This window comes from Lontra canadensis, unplaced genomic scaffold, assembly GCF_010015895.1.
Source record: "Lontra canadensis isolate GAN:19392208 unplaced genomic scaffold, GSC_riverotter_1.0 scaffold7, whole genome shotgun sequence".
NCBI classification, from domain to species: domain Eukaryota; kingdom Metazoa; phylum Chordata; class Mammalia; order Carnivora; family Mustelidae; genus Lontra; species Lontra canadensis.
In genome coordinates, this window is record NW_022631001.1 from 31,627,768 (window position 1) to 31,648,420 (window position 20,653).

The 20,653-nt window shown below is 55.1% G+C and overlaps 1 protein-coding gene across 2 annotated transcripts in view; it reads right to left on the bottom strand.

Annotated features, from left to right (window-relative positions):
* Nucleotides 1-3,845: 3,845 nt before the first annotated feature.
* Nucleotides 3,846-20,653, bottom strand: part of LMO1 (LIM domain only 1) — a 40,329-nt gene continuing 23,521 nt past the window's right edge. For both annotated transcript variants that reach the window (XM_032853400.1, XM_032853401.1), the window contains 3 exons: nt 8,580-8,793; nt 5,698-5,823; nt 3,846-4,228 (listed from right to left, as the gene is read on the bottom strand). In XM_032853400.1, coding sequence (XP_032709291.1) covers nt 4,123-4,228; nt 5,698-5,823; nt 8,580-8,793 — 446 coding nt within the window. In that variant the 3' untranslated portion in view covers nt 3,846-4,122. The remainder of the gene's footprint in view (nt 4,229-5,697; nt 5,824-8,579; nt 8,794-20,653) is intronic.

Consider the following 20,653-nt stretch of genomic DNA (forward strand, 5'->3'; position numbering starts at 1 on the left):
AACCTGGCCCCAGCCTATTTCTCTTCCTGCTACGGCAGTTGCATAATAAAGCTCCCTTTGCTCTGCCCCGCGCCCTGATGGATGTCCTGAGCAGCAGCACCTGCATTCCCCTTCCTAGGTCTGGCCCTGAGCCCCAGGTCTGGAGGCAAGTGCCAGCAAGGGAGGTCGCCTGTTCCATGAAACAGGTGCAGGTGGTGAAAAGGAGAAACCACAGAAAGAAGTGTGATGTGAAACTCACGTAAGCACCAACCCCAGCCCAGAGCGGAGACCCGTGGAGCCTCAGGGGAGCTCAGCGTGGCTGCAGGAGCAGGTGGGAGTCAGAGGTGCTGCTAGGCTGGGGGCAGACCAACTGATAAGAGGGGCTATCGCTGGGTAACAAATATGGCAGCAACTGGAGGGAGCTCAAGAGCTATCAATTGGTAGTCTACTTGACTCTTAGAAGTCTCAGAGATCTGGTGGGGCAAGAGACTCCTGCCCTTGTTGAAACAAGGCAGTACGAACCCCAGGTGCAGGGATGAGGCTTGTCCAGGGGCTTCTGATCATCTACCATTCTTGAGCTGTGTGTATATGTGTGTGTGTGTGTGTGTGTGTGTGTGTGTGTGTGTGTGTGTGTGTTTATGTGTATGATATTTTATCTGATGATTTTATCTGATGATTTTCATCTGATGATTTTATCATGATTAAACCAGGCTTGACCAAGTATTTTTCTAGACTAACAGATCTTCACAGCAGCCCATCTTTAGTCATTCATTTTTGGCAGCTATAATTTTAAAGGTAATGCACAGTTGCAGTACAAAGCGTCTGTCCTGAATCCACCCTCACTTGGTGCCAGCGTCCCTAGATGGGCGGTGCTGGGAGCACTCCATGCCAGACATAGTCAGCCGGGCTGTGACGATCACTGACCACTTTAAGGGAGAAAAGCAACAGTCTCAAAGATGAGACTGCCTAGGCAGGAATTTCACATGGGTTCTGCTTTGGCTCCTGTGCATCTCATGATGTGGGGCGCAGTTTCTGGGGCAAGGCCTGGGAGAAGAGAGATTTCATGATGGGCCATGCAGCACTGTCAAGATTAGAACTGAACTTCTTTCCAAACATGGGACTACCTGGTTCAGCTTCAGGCCAAGGAGCAGGGCATCAGCAGGTGCCATAGTCCACGGGTCCCAGGCCCCTCATTAGGGTATCTCTGACATAGGCCACCAAGGAACACAGGGAGGAAAGATGGGGTCCTGTGGGCTGGCTGGAGGACAAGAGGGCCGTGCCTGGCTACCATATGATGCCCGTCCGTGCACAATGCCACCACCCACGTGGCCTGGGCTGAGGCTCGAGCTGCTGCAGCCTCCAGCTATCCATGCTTGATGCTTCCTGTCTCCCCCTACCCTCATCTTCTTTGGGGCTGCAGACCCAAGGAGAACCAGGTCAGGGCCACTCATGCCCTTCACTGAACTGCCACCGTGTCAGGCTCTTCTTGGGAGCCCCTGGGGTACTCCCCAGGTACATAATCGCTGGTGCCAAGCAGCCACAGCAGCCTGGCCCCGCTGCCTGCTACAGGAAGGCCCTGGCCTCCTCTGTGCTCCCCTGCCCTCGTTTTGGTTCCACACCAGCCACATGTCCACAAGGCCCATGTGGTCTCTTCTTGGACACCTGTGGACCGCTGTGGGACTTCCTGGGCGAAGGGTCTCCCACTCAGCAGGTCAGGACATCTGTTATAGTGACCCCAGCTTTCGTAAGCACAGCACTTCACAGTATAGATCTCTGCCTCATGGCTGCCCTGGGAAACAGATCAGCCCCCGTCCTGGACGGGGACCACAACACAGGCTTAAGCGGGGCCCTGGTGTTGGATCTGGCACGTTCCACCACGTGCTGAACTGGGGAAAACCCCCAGCAGGATCTGCGGTGGGCAGAGGAGGGCTGGGGTCCTCCTAGAAGGCCGGCTCTGCTCTCAGGGCTTCCAGAGGCCGGTTGCCTGATGCGGAGTCTATCTCATTGTGAGTGAATTAATTGTTGTGCAACCTAGAGCGGTGAGACAAGTTAATTACATAATTACTGCAAAACGACATGTTATTTCATGGCTGCAATATGGGAACTCTGTTGGAAACAATTGTAATTGCCCAGAAACGGCATTCGAGTGGCTCCGTTATCTCTCGATAACCATGTAATTAACTTGTGTTACAACTTCATCTGCAGTAAACTCTGAAGTTAGGAATTGGGGCCCCGGGGTGGGCACAGCCCTCCTTGGCCTGAGGGCCCAGGGAGGGTCTAGCACAGGGTAGGGAGTTCTGCTACCAATCAGGGAAATGATTCGCTTTTCCAAGCTGAGGGAGAAAATTCCTCACTACAGACTCCAGTCCTCAAATTCACGCACTCTGACTTGGTCCCCATCTCACACTGACACACACAGCTCCCCAGTTCGAGTCACATCAGACACATCACACAAAAACCCCACTGCAGCCAGGCCACCTGGCTCTTTGCCACTCTTCTGTCACAGGAGGGGGACACCCCACAGATTAGAACCCCTGCGCCAAGATCCTTGGCTCTAGTGATCCCTGCCCACGGACTGGGCCACCGATCACAAAACCACCATGTGGGGAGGAAGCCTGCTCCCAGGGCCCGAAAGGCCCGGCCATGCTCCCACGTCACTCTCAGTGGAGGAGCAGGCCTAGGGCAGGGTGACACGCAGTTCCCCATCCAGGAGCAGGCAGAGCTGGAAGCAGCGAGCAGGCTCCATCCACCCTGGGCTCTGGGCCAAGTCCAGGGTGAGAATGGTCCCCAGAGAAGGAGGAGCAAGTGGCCTGACAATGGTGAGGAAGCCTGTCCACACAGCCTTCCCCATCCAGGCTTTGGATCCAAGCAGTCCCTATTTGTCATACCATTCATTGCCCAGGGGGGCATGGAAAATGCCCTGGGCATCTGGCTGGATGGCTGTCCCCGCCTACTTCTGCCTACACACCCATCCGCTTGTGTGTCCATGTCTCCTGCCTGCCAGCATGCACATCTGTCTGACCGCGTGTGTCCACTGGATGGGCTGTCTCTGACTCTCCGCGGTTGTCGCAAGTAGTCGTGGTCCGCGGAAGGCCACTGGCCCGTCACAGGTTTTCCTGTGGGGTTCATCCTCACTGTGCTGGACTCCGCTTGCTTTCCTGGCTTTCTCCCTCCTTCTCAAGGGCAGGGACTGTGTCCGATCCATGATTCATCCGCATGGCTGGTGCTTGCAGCACGGGGATGAGACAGAGTGGATTTAGGTTTGCTGAATGAATGAATGAAAGCCTCTAGCCTGTGTGGGTTGAATACAGGCCGACAAGATTGTTCTTGGTCACCCAGGAGTGCAGAAAGTCGGGCCCCAGGACAGGCCCAAGCTGCAGGGAGGAGACAGCAAACACTGTCCATCACCCTGAAATGGAAGAGGGGTTTGTGAAAGGTATTACCAAAGTAGGAGGCTCGGAATTCGGGGTCTTACTATGGGAACAGGTCAAGGCTGGGTTCCTGGCTGGTGGTCTTGGTGGAGGGAGGCCACACAGAAAGCCAGGGAAGGGAGGGTTTCATCTTGCTTCTCTTTATCTTGGGGGACAGGGTATAGGCTCTTCCAGGAGGAGGAGAGGACACCCCCGGTCCCACCTCTGGCTGTGGGATACATGGGCTTGTCCCCTTCCCTCTAGCTTCTACCCCCTAAAGCCCACCTGGAGCTCCCCTGCCCTGCCCATCAACAGCACACACTGGAGGCCCAGGTCCTGCTCTGTGCCCGGCTTTAGGGAGTCCAGGGGAGGGCCCTGTTCCACTCCCAAGCAGAGGAGAGGGACCCCCAGGTCTGTATCAGTCAGGTGATCAACGCACAGTAACCTCCCCGGAAACATTCATAAGTTTAATCCACGCCAGTAATAAAATCGCATTACATTTCTCATAAAATAAATGTTCCCATTTATATACAGAAGACAGACTGTACAGGCCCAGCCTGGCCCCAGGAGGGGTCACACACAGACGGGCAGCAGAGGAAGGGCCATCCCTCCCATCGAGGACGGAGGAGTTCTAATCGGCAGGAGAGTGGCTGGCTGGCCAGGCGGGTGGGCAGACGGGCAGACGGGCAGACAGGCAGACGGACAGATGGGCCTGGAGGCCAGGCGCTGGGCATTACTGAACCTGGGATTCAAAGGTGCCATTGAGCTGTCCCTCCTCATAGTCCATCTGACACAAGATCATGTTGTTCTTCAGGAAGAATTTGTCTCCCACACAAAATCTGGAAAATCCAAGCAGGAGAGAGAGGCCATGGAGGGGTCCCAGTGGATGGTGGGGGCTCCAGACAGGCCCCAGCCCAGCCCAGGAGGTAGACATGTGAGAACTGAGGTCCTGGAGAGTTTGTTCCTTCAACTTTCCAGAAGGGATCCCTTAAAGGTCTCATAGCAAACCCGGTCAATCACCCTGGGTCAGCCCAGTCCTCATCCAGGCCCTGTAGTCTGGGGTATAGGACAGACAGATGGACAAGTCTGGGTCATAGTTGGGTCTTCCCTGGAAGGGTGGGGTTGGTGGGAAGCTCTAGGAATATCCTACCCCAGTCCCGGAGAGGGAGAAAGAGAGAGAAGGACAAAGAAACAGAAAAAGACCGAGAGAGGAAACAGGTGGAGAGAGGTAGAAATGGGGGAGGAGGAAGGGGTAAAATGGTTGATTTTTCTATCCTTCTGTTCCTTTTCCCAACTTAAGAGGATGACTCAGTGAAACTCTTCCTTTGAACAGAATCTGTAGGTTTCCTGGAACATCCTTCCAGAAGGAGGTGACCCTGTCCTACCATCTTCCCTCCCACCCCTTTGCTACCCGCCCGCACCCCCCACCCCTCCATCCTTCTAAAGTATGGGAGGATTAGGCTCTTTCCCCAAAGATGTCCCCAGGGTGGCTAGGCCTTCAGCCAGACCCCTGGGTCATAGGCTCAGTCCCAGAAGATCCCAATCCCACCACCAGGTGGCACTGCAACTTCACCAAGCCCTCTTAGCCGAGGGTCTGTCTGAGCCCCCCTCCCACCCCTACCCCGGTGATCCCCCTTTGCCTTCCCTACAGATTCCTCTGGACCTCATCCTCTGGGAACACTTGGAGGAGCCCCTTCCTGTCATGGGGGCTCCTGAGAAAAGGGCTTGTCTTCCAGTGTTAGGCCCCCAAGACAGGGCTGAGAGGTTCTGGCCCTTTAGGTCCCTGGGGCCTCCCACGGGGCTGGGACATGGTGTAAGGGTCAGAAAGTGGCTGGGCTGGACCCAGACTCACAGGAGTGAGTAGCTGTTCCCATCAGGGCATTCCCTTCCAGGCACAGGAACTCCTCACTGAAATGTAGAAACATGCACATACGCATGGCCCGGTAGACCCCTGGCACATTTGAATGTGTGCATGTTCGTACTCACTTGTGTGCACAGCACACGCACGCCTGCCCTGTACATGCACGTTTAAAAATCCACACACACGCATGACACGATGTTCATACACAGTAAGCACGTGCATGCGTGAATCATCACACCCACACAGACATGGGCCCTCCAAACACATACACAACAGTGCCAGAGGGCACACATCCGGCTACGGGGCTCAGGCATACACGAAATACACATATGCACATGCATGCTCATGACCACACGACATCTGAGCCCGTGCATGTTTGCACGCACGTGCCCGCTGTGCGCTGGCCCCGCAGGCAGCAGCTGGGGTCTGCTCTAGGTACGCACTCACCTCTGGTTGCAGAGCTGGCAAGCGAAGCAGTCAAGGTGATACACATTGTCCCGGGCCCGCATCACCATCTCGAAGGCTGGGATCAGCTTGCTGCAGGCAGCGCAGTTGCCCGTGGTGCCAAAAAGCCTGCCAGGTGTAGGGTGCAGAGGGCTCAGGGGCTGGTCAGGGTTGGGGGACAGAGGAGCAGCCTCTATCCGGGGCCCTGCAGGTCCCTACTCCTGGGTGCTTGGCAGGTGGGCCTAGGCAAGGCGGAAGGAACACAGAGGGCAGTCTCTGGATTCTGCTAAGAGATTGGGCTTCAGAGAAATCAGTTCAGCCACCCATGGAGGGCAGTGTAGGGGCTCAGGGGTTGGGTGACACTGTCCTTCTCTGGGCTGGACTGACAAGATCCCCCTCCCAGGCTCCCACTGGGGCTGGGCTACTGGGACCTAGGGCCAGTGGAAGAACACTGGGCTGGGCCATGAGCAAGGACTCGAGTCACACAAGCATGAACTCAGGGGCAGTCCGCTGGCCCTCAGGCAGGTCCTGGGTCTCTCTGAGCCTCCTTTATTTTGACTATAAAACGGACACTGAAGAGCATTCTTTGCAGGCTTGTTGTGGAAACTTTGGTTAAGTTCTCAGTCCTGGACCACTTAGTGAATGCCTCTACTGAGTGTGTTTGCCACGTGCCGGGCCGTGTTCTGAGGGCTGTACTGAGATCAACTCATTTAATTCAACAACAACCCTGTGGGGTGGTCTTTTTCAGCAACCAACTCACTGGGTGACTTGTCTAAATCCCTTTTTCCTCTTCCTGGATCTCAGCATAACCTTTTTCAAAAGGGGGTTCTGGACTAGGTGATCCTGCTCAAAGATGCTTCTAAAATAGGACAAATGCCCAAAGAAAGTTCCAAGGCCATCTGGCCCAAGGCCTCTTTCACACAGGCATTCCCTCCTCCTAGCTGCTGGTTGCAGAGCTTTGGGATGGGGCGCTCACTTTCTCCCCATGTAGGCAAGTCTCGGACAGGTATCCCAATGGTTGAAGCCCCCACCCAGGCTCCCCTTTGCTTCTTTTCTGCACACCGGCTGAGCAAGTCCCAAGTGAGGCAAGGGGGCTGAGAGGCAGGCGAGAGACCCCCTAATCCCTGATTTGTCCAGCCCAAGCCCAGGCGCCTGCTGCTCAAGCTTGGCTCCATTATTCATCAGCCTGAGCTGCCTGGTGGCTCAGATTAAGGCAGACAAAGACTGGGCCGCAACATCTGCCTGCTAAGGGGGGGGCCTCACTGCCCCCAGTGGCTGCAGGGGGGCAGCCTTCGGAGAGGCCTCTCTGGGGAGGAGCTGCCCCAGGAAGCCCCACCCCCACCCCAGCCCACTGACCTACCTGGCCCCAAAGTCATTCCTTGGCCTCTGCCAGAGCCCAGAAACAATACCTTCAGCTCCAGTAGGTGGCAGGTCTCAGAATCTGCTGAGGAGTCCATCCTACACTGTGGCCCCTCCCGCCCAGGTCCCGGGGACCCCTGTGTTGGTATGCCAACTCTCCTCAACCTGGGAGGTCCAGCCCCCAGGGGCTGTCCGAAATCTTCCAACTTGGAGGTCATGGAGGGGGGAGTCCCCAGAAATATCCTTCCTTAGCCCCTCCTCCTGGCCTCAGCCCTTTCCTCCAGCCCAGCAAGGAGCACTGAGTCACACAGGTCCTAGATTATTACGATACTTAAAAAACTTCTGGCTAGGGACGCCTGGGTGGCTCAGTTGGTTAAGCCGCTGCCTTCGGCTCAGGTCATGATCCCAGCGTCCTGGGATCGAGTCCCACATCGGGCTCCTTGCTCAGCGGGAGCCTGCTTCTCCGTCTGCCTCTGCCTGCCACTCTGTCTGCCTGTGCTCACTCTGACAAATAAATAAATAAAATCTTTAAAAAAAAAAAACAAAAAAAACTTCTGGCTGAAGGCAGAAGTTTAAAGAGGAGGTGCAGGCAGGTAAACCCTAGGCTCTTCCCAAAAGTAAGGCAGCATCTGCTGATAACCCTGCCCACTACCATGGCCCAGACCTGAGCAGTGGGAGGCCCCCCACGAAGCCCTTGCCTGACCTATTAATTAATGCAATGGGCCTTCCTTCCTCGCAAGGCCCGGCCTTGGCCACCCAGCCAAATGTAGATGCTGGGTCTCAGCCAAGGCCCCCACTTTGTGGCCTCCTTCCAGCCTTGCTGATGTCATAAATGGCCTAAGGGAGGGTTAATTGGGGGAGACAGCCCCAGGGAATAGGATCTAGGTTGTGGGGGGAGGGCGGGTTAGAGCTCCAAGGAATGCGAGCTGGGGAAGCTTTCGTCTTCAAATTAACTATTCACGGAGGGACAAACTGCTGCTTGGAGAAGGTCAGAAGCTAGAGGGTTCAGAGCTAGTTCAAACCCAGGTCTTTAAGCTCCAACATCAGTGGTCCTTCTCCCAGGGTCTGGCTACCTGCCAGATGCCCCAGGCACCCAGGTGTCTAATGCCAGGGCCCACTGGGCACAGGGAAGAGGAGGCAAGGAGACTTCACCAGGCAGGAGGGGCCCAGGGAAGTCAGAGCTTGACCACCTGGTCCTGGAAGGCCTCTGAGGTGTCTCCTCCCAGATTCCAGGGACAGGGTGGGTCAGAAGCACCTGACAAAGACAGGCAGAACCAGGCTGGTACCCTTGGGAAACTTATCTCAGGTGTCCCACAGTCACAAAGGCTGGCTCAGGACCTGTGCTGGGTGCTGAGCCAAGCAGGTGACAGTGTGGCTCTGTCTTTGGGGCTCTGTGGACATCTGGGGGAGCAGGGCCGGGCCAGGATGGTCAGGGATGAGCACTCAGGGCCTGGGTCTAGAGGCAGGGGCAGAGCCACGCAGGGCCTGGGGGTGGGGTGGGGGGCTGGGGCCGGCGGGAGGCGCACCTCAGGTAGTCACGCCGGCACAGAATGAGGTTGGCCTTGGTGTAGAGGGTGGAGCCCACCTCGCCCAGGCGGCAGTCGCAGCAGGCACACTTGAGGCAGTCCTCATGCCAGTACTTGTCCAGTGCCTTCAGCAGGTAGCGGTCCTTGATCTTGCGGTTGCAGCCCGCACAGCCCTTCTGCTTGCCTTTGGGCTGGACGGAGAGCATGGGCACGCCTGTGGATGGATGGACAACAGATGGACCGACATGGTATTGACTCTGTGGCTCCAGGGCTCGGGCACATCCCCTCGAGGAATGGGAGCCCACTGCTTCTACATGTTGCCCCCTCCAGGGTGGGGACTCCCAGAGTCCTTACTTGTTCCCCAGCAAGCACCCCCCACCGACCCTGACCCCGGGGTCCTGTCCTTTGAGCCACATGGCACAGGCTGTTCCCCCTGCCTGCAGAGGTCCCTCCAAAAGCTGCAGGCAGCCTGCGGAACCCCACATCAGCCTGGCTGCACAGCACACACGTGGCTGCAAGGCCTAGCCCCGGAGCTGTTTGTCCCCATCTGGCCACAGCCTCCTGCGCGGTCTGCTTGTCAGGAGGCCTGAACTCTCCTCCTGAAGCCCATCTGCCTGGCTCTTCCGGCAGCCCTAAGAACTGAATCCCACAGTGGACTTGGGTCCACTGCGACTCCCAGATCTTTTGGCTACCTCAAGACTTGTACCTGGGACCCTTTCACCCTCAATCAGCCTACAGACTCTTGGTTCACTCCTGTGGAACTGTGGTGGTATCAGGAAGAGTGTGGGATACCCCACGACACTCCCAGTGGGGAGCAGGAGCCCTGGGGGTCCCGGCGAACCGAGCAGGGAGACAGCAGGGCCTGGCCTCCTCTGGGATCTCCTCAGCAATGCTTCCAGCTAGATTCAAACTTCCTACCTGCCCTGGCCTGAGGCTGGGGAGGTTCTGAGTCTCTGAACCATTGCTCCGCCCACCAGGACACAGTCTCTGAACCATGGGGTTCCCCCCACCCCACCCCCAGGGCCCATGCATGCCTCTCAACATACAAGAAAAACTACAAAAGCTAGGAATTTCAGCATGGAGTTTACTGGAAGGAGAAGCTGAGCTCCCAGCAGTTAAGTATGTGCACTCACGCACACCCCATGCACACAGACCTAGCGTGTTGGCACGTGCGTGCGTGTGCACAGAGACTCAGGCTCCTAGCCCCAGGCCACGGGGGCACAAGCAGTGACCGCAGGGAGTAACAGCAAGGAGGAGGTGGGGACAGAGGTCATCCTGAGTCTGGACATCCAACACGGAGCCCTGAGGCATGACTGTGGTGAAGACTGATTAGACTGAAATGCAGGGAGTCTCAGAGTCGAGACCCAGGACTGGGGCAGGTGTGGGGCACCTGTACGAGCTGCCTGAGAACCCCTCATGAAGACGGTGGGGGTGGCGGTGAGCCTTCCCTGACCAAGGCTCAGGAGCACAGAGGAGTCCCCTCTGGAGGGAAGAGCCCACCCTTTCCTGCCTCCCTGGCTCTCCACCAAGCCCATGAAGTCTGCCCTCCTTCTGGCCCCATCCTCTCCAAGGGACCCCAGCACTCTCTAGGGTACCTGGGTTCAGTTCCCTCTCCCTGGTATCCCTCTTATCCTCCTATCCCTGCCTCCACCCACTGCCCTCGGCCCAGAGTTGGAGCGGTTTCCTTCCCCTTCCCTCTTCCTGGTGTCTGACCCTTCCTCAGACTTGAGAAAAGAAGCAGCCTCCAAGAGACCTCAGCCTTAGAATCCGCAGATGTCAGGCCAGAAGGGCCCTCTGAGCTCTTCCAGGCAAATGCTCCAAGGAATGGTGGGGAAACTGAGGCACAGGTCTGAAGGTAAGGTCTAGTATACGCCACTCATCACCCAGCAGGCTCTGGGGGTCCTCCCTGCTGCTGTGCTTTGCTGCCTCTTCAGACCTCTCTTGGGTGGCCTTCTAGGGCCCAGGAGCAGGACAGGTGACGGCAGAGGGGACGCCACACTGACTGGCAGTGGACTCTCCTTCCTCCTTCCTCCAGTCCCTGCAGGCCCTGTTAGCTGGTATGCCTGCTGCCTAATTTCCTTAATGCAGCTCTAAAGGTTAATTTGTCTGAGAGTGATGAGGCTGAGGATGACTATGTCCTCAGGCCTGCCGGTGTCTCCTCTGCCAGGGTCCAGTCTGGTCACAGAGCTCTGAGGAGGCCGCGGGAGCCAGCTGGGGAGCAGGCAGCCCTGAGAGCTAAGGGAGCTCTGAAGGGTTCTTTCCAAGGCCAGACCTACAGGGTGAGGGAAAATGGGGGAGGGGTATGGAGAGCTGGATGTGAGGAGGTCTTTGGAATGACTGTCCCTGGGTCCTGTGGAGGGAATACCCAGCCAGCACAGCTATAAGTACACACTCACCAACTTGCAAAATCTCAGGCTGGGTCTCTACGATAGCCCCACCAAGCCTGGTTTTCCCCTTACAACCGGGACAGGCAGCAGCTCGAGCCCCCCTCCCCAAGAGAGGTCTGGCATGGCTCCTGGACAGGCTGGCCTTTAGAGCTGAGGCCCCAGCACGCCTAGCTGCAGAGCCTACGGAGCTGTGATCTGTAGCACTAGTTGGGCCTGGAACTGACAGGACCCAGGAAGGCCGTGAGGAGCAAAGCCACAAGCCAGCCCAGGTCCTCTGCGCCCTGCCCATGCTTGGGCTGGCTCTGGCCCACGGCAGGGCTCCATAAGGCCTGGGAACTCTATTTCCTGGGCCCTGGAGAACTCTTAAGAAGCCACAAGGCTTCTGCCAAACAGTGTCTGACATTCACCGACACACAGAACTCCAGCCTGGCTAAGGAGCTCCCAGAACATATGGGGACCTTGGGCTTTCTCTGCCTAGAAAGGCTGAGGTCCTGGGAGAAGTCTGACTCACTCCTTCCTTCTTTACCAAGCACCCACACTGTGTTTGCTCTCTCATAGGGCTAGTTCAGGAGACCTGAAAACACTCCTGAAAAGGCAAAGGCGTTTAAAGGGGGCATCTCTCCTGTTCCCCAAATGGAGTGAGATGTTCCCCAGAGGGTCAAGGCTTGCCCTCACCACCCTGCCTCCCCAACCCCCAGCCAGCCCGCCAGTCAGCCCTACAGACACCTCTTCCCTCCCTCCCTCCCCTGCCTGGCTCTGGGAGCTGAGCCTCGGGCCATGCACTTTCCATTAAGGAGATAGCATCCCTTTGCTGAAGTCCATTTGGGATCCATTTTAGTGTTATCTAAAAATCAAATCTACATGGTAATCCTTTTAATGTACTCCTGACTTTAGAAAAAAAACAGCTTTGCGCTCCTTCAGGAAAGGTTTTAAAGCATTACCCAGTAATTACTACTCACCCATGAAAACACTGATATTTTACAATGGATGATGTTTGAGCCTGCCCGCATGCATGGGCACATGCTCAGACACACGTGGGACCCAGCAAAATAAATAAAATAAACCAGTTCACATAGCCCATGTGTTACCCCTACATCTCAGGGTGTGGGGGGGATGCCATTCGAGGGGAGGCAGGCCAAACCCCAGCCCGCCTCTATGCCAGGCAGGCTGATAGGAGAAGGAGGCAGCCTCCGGGTCTGACTCATCGGCTGCCAGACACTTTACCCTTGGCTCTTTAATCTGGGGAAAAGCCAGACAGTCCCAGTGACCAGGAGGGACTGCCAGAGGTCATTCAGCTCTTCCTGTACCCCCTCTCCAGCCAGGAGAAAAGCCCTTCTCTTCACTTGGACCCCCCAGGGTCTGCCACGGCAGACTCAAGTAAGTCCCCAGTAATCCCTGCCCAGCTATCCCAGGCCAAGCTGCCCCCCCGCCCCGATATCGGGTATGTGAACTTCTCCAAACTGCCAAGCCCACCAGCTCCCAGTTCCCCTGATGCCTCCCTCCAGCTTGGACAGCAGGCTTAGCCCAGCTGGGGAGCACTCCTGCTACTTCCCACAAGCTCCTCCAAAGCCAGTCCTCCACCTGCCAAAGCCCACCCCACCCAGCCCTGGGTCACTCCCAGCTATGCCCTGCGCCACTGCGGCCACTGCTGGCAACTCCAGCAGGCATCAGAGACCCCCTCCCACATGCTAGCTTGTCCTGCTTGGCACTGCGGGATCTGGTCCCTGCAGAATCCTAGAATAATATCCCTCTCCAACCTGCATATGGACCTGGTCTGCTTCTATCCCAGCACCTTCCCTCCACCACGGCTCCAGGAAGAAATGCCTTGCCCTATGCATCCCACCTGCCACCCAAAGTCAGAGTCAGCAGTGGCTGTGAGGTGCAGGGCACAGAGCTTGAAGTCAGAGAGCCTATTTTCCAGCCTGAGCACTGTCCCAAGGAGCTCGAGGGCCTGGCGCAAATCCCCCATCTTTCTGACTTGCTTCTGTGAAATGGGGAGCCAAAAAGATGGTGGCGAGGACAGAACAAGGTCACGCATACTGAGGCACAGCAGAATCTGGCTTCCAGGGGGGACTGACACGAAAACTGGGGAGTATTCTTAATATGCATCCCGGGATGCCCTCCCCCTGTTCTGACCCTTGTTTCCTTCAACTTTTTATCTTGACACAATTTCAAGCGTTCAGAGAAGTTGCAAAATAGAAAGAATTCCTGTCCACCTTTTGCCTAGATTCCCTAAATAGGAACATTTTACCATATTTGCTTTATCCTTCTCTATACAGCTACCTATGATTTTTTTCCCTGACTCATTTGCGAGTTGGGTTCAGACAGGAAGGCTCACACTCCTAAATACTTTGATGTGTTTTTCCTAAAAGCAAGGACATTCTCTCACGTAGCCACAATACAATTAACACAACCAGGAAATTATCCTTGATCTAACACTATTACTTGCGGACTTCATTCAGATCTGACCGATTCCCCCAATAATACCCTTTATGGCAAACTAACATTCTGGATCCTGCATCGCTTTCACTTGTCAAGTTTAGTCTGTTTAAATGTGGAAGAATTCCCAAACCTCTCTTTGTGTTTCAAGACACTAGCATTTTTGAAGAGTCCAGGCTGGTTACGGAGTACCCTTCAGTTTGGGTTTGTGACGCCTTTGACGGTGTGACTTTAATTCCTCTGTGCTTCAGTTTTCTTTGTTGTCAAATGAGTATGAAAACAGTCCGCATCTCACAGAGATGCCGTGAGGAATCAGGGAGCCAGTCTCTGCGAAGTGCTTAGGACTGACGGGACTGGCAATCAAAGGTTAGCCCTGATCAGTGTCACTTTATCTGGCGCAGGGGAAGGGATGACCTTAGTCACAGCTCCATCTCAGTCCCCTAAAATAGTGATGATCACAAACTTTGAGGCAAATACACGAATTTGAATGTGTGACCCTGGTTAAAGTCACATAGGCGCCGGCTCGAGTCCAGCGTCACCTGAAGAACAGTCCCGTGGTCTCGGTAGACCCATGTAGGAGGAAGCAGCGCCACCTGGCTGATGGGCAAGCAGGTGGGAAGGGATCACTATGGCAGCTCAGGGAAGGCCCCCCAGGGGCCACAGGTGGGTGTTCCCTTGGCAGCTCTCGTCATCTCTGTATGTGTCTCAGTGGTACTTCTAAACCTGTCTCCATACACCACATCTTGGCCACCTGGGGCAGAAGCTGGGCTCCCCTGGGGCTTCTTATTCCCATTTTACCAATGAGAAAACTGAGGCCCAAGAACGGTTCTGACCTGTCAGGGGACACATGGGTAGAATGGGACAGCGCTGGGATTTGAATCCCGGGTCCAAGCCCCGACTTCATTGGCTATGCTCTCGGACTGTGTGCTACGAACCTCTTGAGGTGCTTGTGGACCCCAGGCGGGAGGCATTAAAACAAAGAGCGACAGAGACTCAGGACACGCCTGCAAACATGCACAGCAGCACATGGGTGCTCATGTGCAGACACGTAAACACACGCACATACGCCAGCTCCACGAGAGGTGGGACTGCGCCGATTTTCCCCGCGGTGGTTTCATCCCACAGCCTGGCACAACGCTGGCGTCTAGCAGCTGCTCACACACACCCCTGCATCCATGCACACGCGTGACGGGCGTGCTCAGGTATTACACACACCTACACACAAGTGGTCACAGCACCTTTACTGCCTTTTAAAACACAACATTTCCGGGCACCTGGCTGGCTCGGTGGGTTAAGCCTCTGCCTTTGGCTTAGGTCATGATCTCAGGGTCCTGGGATCGAGCCCCACATCGGGCTCTCTGCTCGGCGGGGAGCCTGCTTCCCCCTCTCTCTCTGCCTGCCTCTCTGCCGACTTGTGATCTCTGTCAAATGAATAAAATCGTAAAAACAAACAAAAAAACCCTACAACATTTCCAAAAAGTAGATGGTCGCTCGAAATTGAGCTCTGATTTGAGCAAAACCCACGAGGAAGAGGCCTGGTGCCCGGTTCTCAACACCACCTTCCCAAGGAAACGGAAGAGTGGGAGCCCCTGGGTTTTACCCACACATGACCCAGGGCACTGCTGGGGATTCTCCAGAAAGGCAGTCCCATGCTTTGCACCCGCTCCAGCTGCTGCAGGTGGGGTGGGGTCTGCGGTCTTTGGGGATCTGGGTCATAGCCAAGCTGCAAGGTGCTTGTGCCCACGTGGGCCCACACCTGGGCCTGGAAGGGCAGAGGAGGGTCCCAAACAGAGCCAGCCAGTGACCCCTCCACAGCATCAGTCCTGTTTAATAAGGAAATTTGAAAGTGTAATCTAATTCCGCAGAATCTCTTTAAATCTCGTTTTCTCAGAAGTAACTTCATTTCGCACGGACACATCCAGCCTTGTGAGAAGGCCTCCATTTCACACCAGTTTTATCTCCACAATTTCTCGTCTCACTGCACTCCTATCCCAAGGCCTTGCCATGCGGCAGGCGAGGCCTGAACTAATAGCATTTCCTACTCATTTGGAATCAAAAGCCAACGAGAACAACTGTTGAAACGCGTGGCTACAGCCACCTAGAGCACGTTCATTACCACACCTCCATGCACCCCTTTGCAGATGGCGTGCTCATTGCGTGAGAAGAGGGAGAGAAGTCAGGTTCCCGTGGCTTCCAACTCCCCATTGGGCCAGGGGAGGGATGGTGGAGCGGTGGCCAACTCACTGGAGGACTGGTCCTTTTTGCCCTGGCACTGCCCCTCAAAGGGGCTGATGTAAGAGGCAGGTGGTGTGGACACAAAGACTGGGGGCCCTGCAGAGAGACGGGTTTGACTTGAATTCTGGCTCCATCGCTTCTCAGCTCTGCCTCACTTTCCCTACCTGCTAAATGAGGACAGCCCACTTTAAAGAATTATTCTGAGGGTTAAATTAATGGACAAAAAATACAATGTATGGACATGAAGCACACGGATATAGTGGCCTAAAAAAATCAGCTAAGGGACATCTGAGTGGCTCAGTCGATTAAGTGTCTGCCTTCGGGTCAGGTCATGATCCCAGGGTCCTGGGATCAAGTCCCCCATCAGGCTCCCTGCTCAGTGGAGAATCTGTTTCTCTCTCTGCCTGCTGCTCCCCGCTGCTTGTATGTTCTCTCATCCTCTCTCTCTGGCAAATAAATAAATCTTTCTAAAAACTCAGCTAAGAAAAATGATCTATGTCTTACAATCCAATAATTCTCTTCCTAGGTATTCCCCCACCAGAAATGACAGCATATGCCCACGAGAGGGGATGTACAAGGACGTCCAGAGCAGTTTTCTTCACAACAGCCCTAACCTTCAAACACCACAAATGCCCATCAACGACAGCAAAATGGATAACACACTGTGGTGTGCTCACAGAGTGGAATACCACACAGCCATGAAGAAGAAGGACCACGGGTACACAACAACATGGAGAATCGGACAGCATAATGCTGAATGAAAGAAGCCAGCCAGACACAAAAGCTACGTACGGTATAATTCTATCTCTATGCATTACCCAAACAGGCAAAACCGGTCTGTGGTGAGAAATGTCAGAATAATGGTGTATGTTATCACAGGGCAGGAGGTTTGAGGAAGCCTGCTGAAGAACTGGAAATGTCCTGGTCTTGATCTGGGTGGTGTTTAAAGGGGTGCATGTAAATGCAGAAGCTCGTTGGACTGAACATTTGAGACTTGCACCTCTTACTGCATATACATTCCACCTCCAAGAAAAAATAAAGAACTGAGATGGACACGCCTCAACCAAGACTTTGGAGGCTTCTCCATAAAACCCACCATTTACTCTGTACTCACTACCCCTGAGATCTCAGGGAATCCTCGGATTCACTCTGACGTCCTAATGATGACCCCCATTCAACAGATGAGGAAGCAGAGGCCTAGGGAGGTTCAAGTCCTTACCCAAGGTAACACAGCTAGGATGCTGCAGGGCAGGGACTGAACCCTCTCCTGGCCAACTCTGGACTTCAGATTCTCACCCAGCCCACGACCCATGGCTTCTCTGCACAGACTGGTTGGGAACGTTTACTGGGGCAGCGTCTGGGTCCCCCTCTGTGGCCTAGATGCCAGGATGATCCCGGGGTGGGGGCCAGCAGCACTCCTAGAGCAGGACCTGGGTTAAGAACAGGAGAAATGATGGCAGGGCACAGTCCCTATGCTCAGGTGAGCCACAGGCCCCTTCTGCTCCATTGGTGGTTCCAAAGGAGCTATAAGCTATAGCTGCTGTGGGACCTTGGAAGGGCTTAGAGGTGGGGCCAGAAGGGGGACAGGGACCAGAAGGGCTGTGTAGCGGCAGATGTAAGATGCCTGCATTGCAGCCTTGAGAGGGACAAAGAAGCCCTGAGATGCCACATGTCCTCACATGTCCTCAGGGCAGTGGGCTGAGCTGTGAGGGGAGGACCGGGGGGCTTCAGACCCAGAATCCAGTTGCGGGGCGGGGGGGCTCAATCAACAGCCAGGGGCTGGTGTGTGAATGAGGGAAGTGGGGGGCACCTAGAACGGGGCCCAACTCAGGGTAAGAAACTGAAAGGAGGTCCAGCAATAATTGCCTTCTCTAAAGTGTTAAGTCCCTTCCTGTGTCCATAGCCCATCACAGTAGGGCTGGTGGGAGCACCATGCAGTGCTGTCCCCGTATACCTGCAGCTGCTACAGTCACATTCAACAGCGGGATGATAGCCTTTACTGCCTACTCTGTGCCGAGTGCTTTACATTCATTAACACTCATCTTTGTGATGACCAGGAGGTCAGAGAAATCATACAACCTGCCCCATGGCAAGCCTAGGAGTGGCTAAGTGAGGGGGCCTGGGACCCAGACTGCTGACCCCAGCCCCTTCGTGCTCCAGCTCCTTGCTCTGGTGGTATGGCATCATGATTTTCCTAAGCACTGGGGAAAGCAAAGTTCTGCTTGGACTCAATCTGGTCGCTGCCAAAAGAAGAAAGTTCTAAACACCGCTTGCAGGGTACATCAGGGCAGGACAGGCCTCTGGGCCCCAGTGCCCTCCAGAGGAGCCATTTCCTATGAGGGTGTATTTCTGCAGCAGGTTTTAGGGGATCGAACCTCCTTAGGCACGGTGTGTCCTAAAGCCTGGCCCTGCCGTGACCTTGGAGTGTCTGGAGGTGAAGGGGCTGAGCTGTCTCCACGCACATCTCACAGGCCCTCACTATTGGGGGAACCCAAACCCAGCACAGCCTGGTGGCTGGTGAGGGCTTTCGGGGACCCAGTCTAGACCACGCAGGGGCCCGAATGATGCCCTGGAGCAGGTGCAAATGGAAGCAGCTCGCCAGAGACACACGGTTCTCCGCCGATCTTCGAGGGGGGGGGGGGGGGGGGGGGCTCAGAGACGTCGGAAGCTGCAAGTGCTCTTTGGAGACTGTCACGGGGAATGACACTTCAGTTAACTGCCCAGTTGTCTGCAGGATGAGTGCAGGCCTGCTCTCCCAGCTCTCTGTTTCTGTAAGGTCCTAGCCATACCTCAAAAGCAACAGGTCCAAAGCAGGACTCGATCTCTCCTCCCTGAAACCGGGCCCCTCTACCCATACCCCAGGCTTCCTCTCATCACGCTAACACCATCACCCACCCAGATGCTCAGGCCAGAGACTCAGAGTCACCTCAGGCCTTCCGTCATCCTCACTCCCTACTGCTGACTCCCACTTCCCAGACGGCCTCCCCTTTCCATTTCCGGAGCCACCATCATCTTTCGCCACGCTATCAGCATAGCTCCCTACCAGCCTCTCATGTCTACTGTCTACAATCCATTCTCCACACAGCAGCTACGGAAATCTTTCAGAACAAAGTAGGTCAGGTCACTGCTCAGCTTGAAACCCTTCCATAACTTCCAGTGGGCTGAGAATAACATCCACCCTCTTCAACAAGCTTATGATATCCTCATGCAGTCTGGCCCCTGCCTCCACCTCCCATAGTGTGCACCAGCCACATTCCAGATCTCCCTCCTGCCTCAGGGCCTTTGCACATGCTGTTTCCTCACCACCCCACCTCCGTTCCCAGAACACCCTTCTCTGCCTCTTCGTGTCGCTGGCTCCTTCTCATCCTTGGGCTTCAGCTTAAATGTCACCTCCTCAGAGAGGCTTTCCTTGATCACCTTATTTCTTTACTGAAATGACTCCCTGGTCATTTCCTTCTGAGTTTGTAAGCATAATTTATAATTGTTTTAGGTTTTTTGGTTTTGTGTGTGTGTGTGATTGTACTTAAGACAATGCTTGGTCTCTCTCGTAAGAATGAAAGCGCCCTGAGGGCCTATTTTGGGAGTCCTGTCTTATCCACCACTGTGTCTCCAGCACTTAGCCCTATAGAAATCACTTCTTAACTATCAGTTCAGTTAATGAATAAAGAAACTGAGCGGAATCTATCTGAATATTATTGGTAAGAATCTGCTGGCCAGAGGGGGCTGATGCAGACAGCAGGCTTCCTGGAGATGGGAACCTCAGTCTGGCTTGTTGCTGGCCCATGCCACACATCGCTAGGCATCTACATCTTTGTGTCTCTACCAAAGCAGGTCAAACCATGGCAGTGTCTAGGTCCTACCATCCTCAATCTGGAATTATGAGAAGTCCAGCCCAGGGCTCCAACTGAGAAATGACAGCTCTTTTGCAAATATAAGCTCTCTACCCCTTAGATCAAGGGGTAGCAATCCTCTTCTTCAACCCCTGCAGACCCATGAGGAATGAAGTCCCCTTCTGAATGTCCCCTTGCACATAAATACACCATTTCAACCCTCAGCAGGTAGAGGGAGAGCCCCAAAGTTCAGTCATCTGTGTAACCTCAGCAGCTCGGGCTTCCCCTTTGTGCTTGTGACCTGGACACCCCTCTTCCACGGCACAGACTGAGCCTCCCCTACTCCCCACCTGAGGGTCCTCTGGGCTTAGGGATGTGACCCCTCCCTCCTCCCAGCCAAGTCTGAGCCTCTGGAGGCCAGTGGGAAGAAAAAGCCCCTGAAGGTTACTACAGAAGAACCCCAGGCACAAGCCCTTCCCATCTGTAGCCTCCACCAAACCCTTTCCTGTCCTGGGCTGCTGAAGCAAGCCACCAGGTCCCTCGACAGGATGCTGCTTGGAGCCACACAGCTGTAAGAAATCAGCAGGGAAGTGTCTGGAAGCTGTGTTCCCCAGACAGCAACTCAGCTGCTCCCTGGGAACCCGCAAAGCCCACGTCACCCATCTAATGAAACAGGGCTCCCAAGGGGCCTGCAATCTCCGCAGAGGAGGAGGAGGGCATGGACTCTCAGACGAGTCTCAATTTCACAGCATCAGGGACGTGAGCACCAACGCGCTGAACCAGAAAACGAGAGTCTGGCAGGAGCTGCAGACACACCGTGAGCGCCAGGGGATCAGAGATTAGGGCCCTTCAAAATCAATTTTGAATTCAAACTTTTAAATGTGTTCTCCAGACCCAAGGAGGGGACCCTCCAGGCAGGCTCAGCCTAGCCAGATGCCGGGTTCTGCTTCCTTCTGGAAGCATCCAGAACTTATCTGCTAGCCACAGGCTGGCTGAGGGAAGGGAGGACAAGGGGGCAAGGAGGGAGACTCCAGTGCCTGCCCCCAGGGGCCACAAGGACAGGAGCCCCTTTGGCTCTTGCTGACCCAGCACTGCCTGTGGGGTGCCCTCTTGAGGCTTCATGTTGAGACCCTGGGGGCTGCCCCACCCTCCTTTGTAGAACTGGATGAGAGCCACCAAAGGC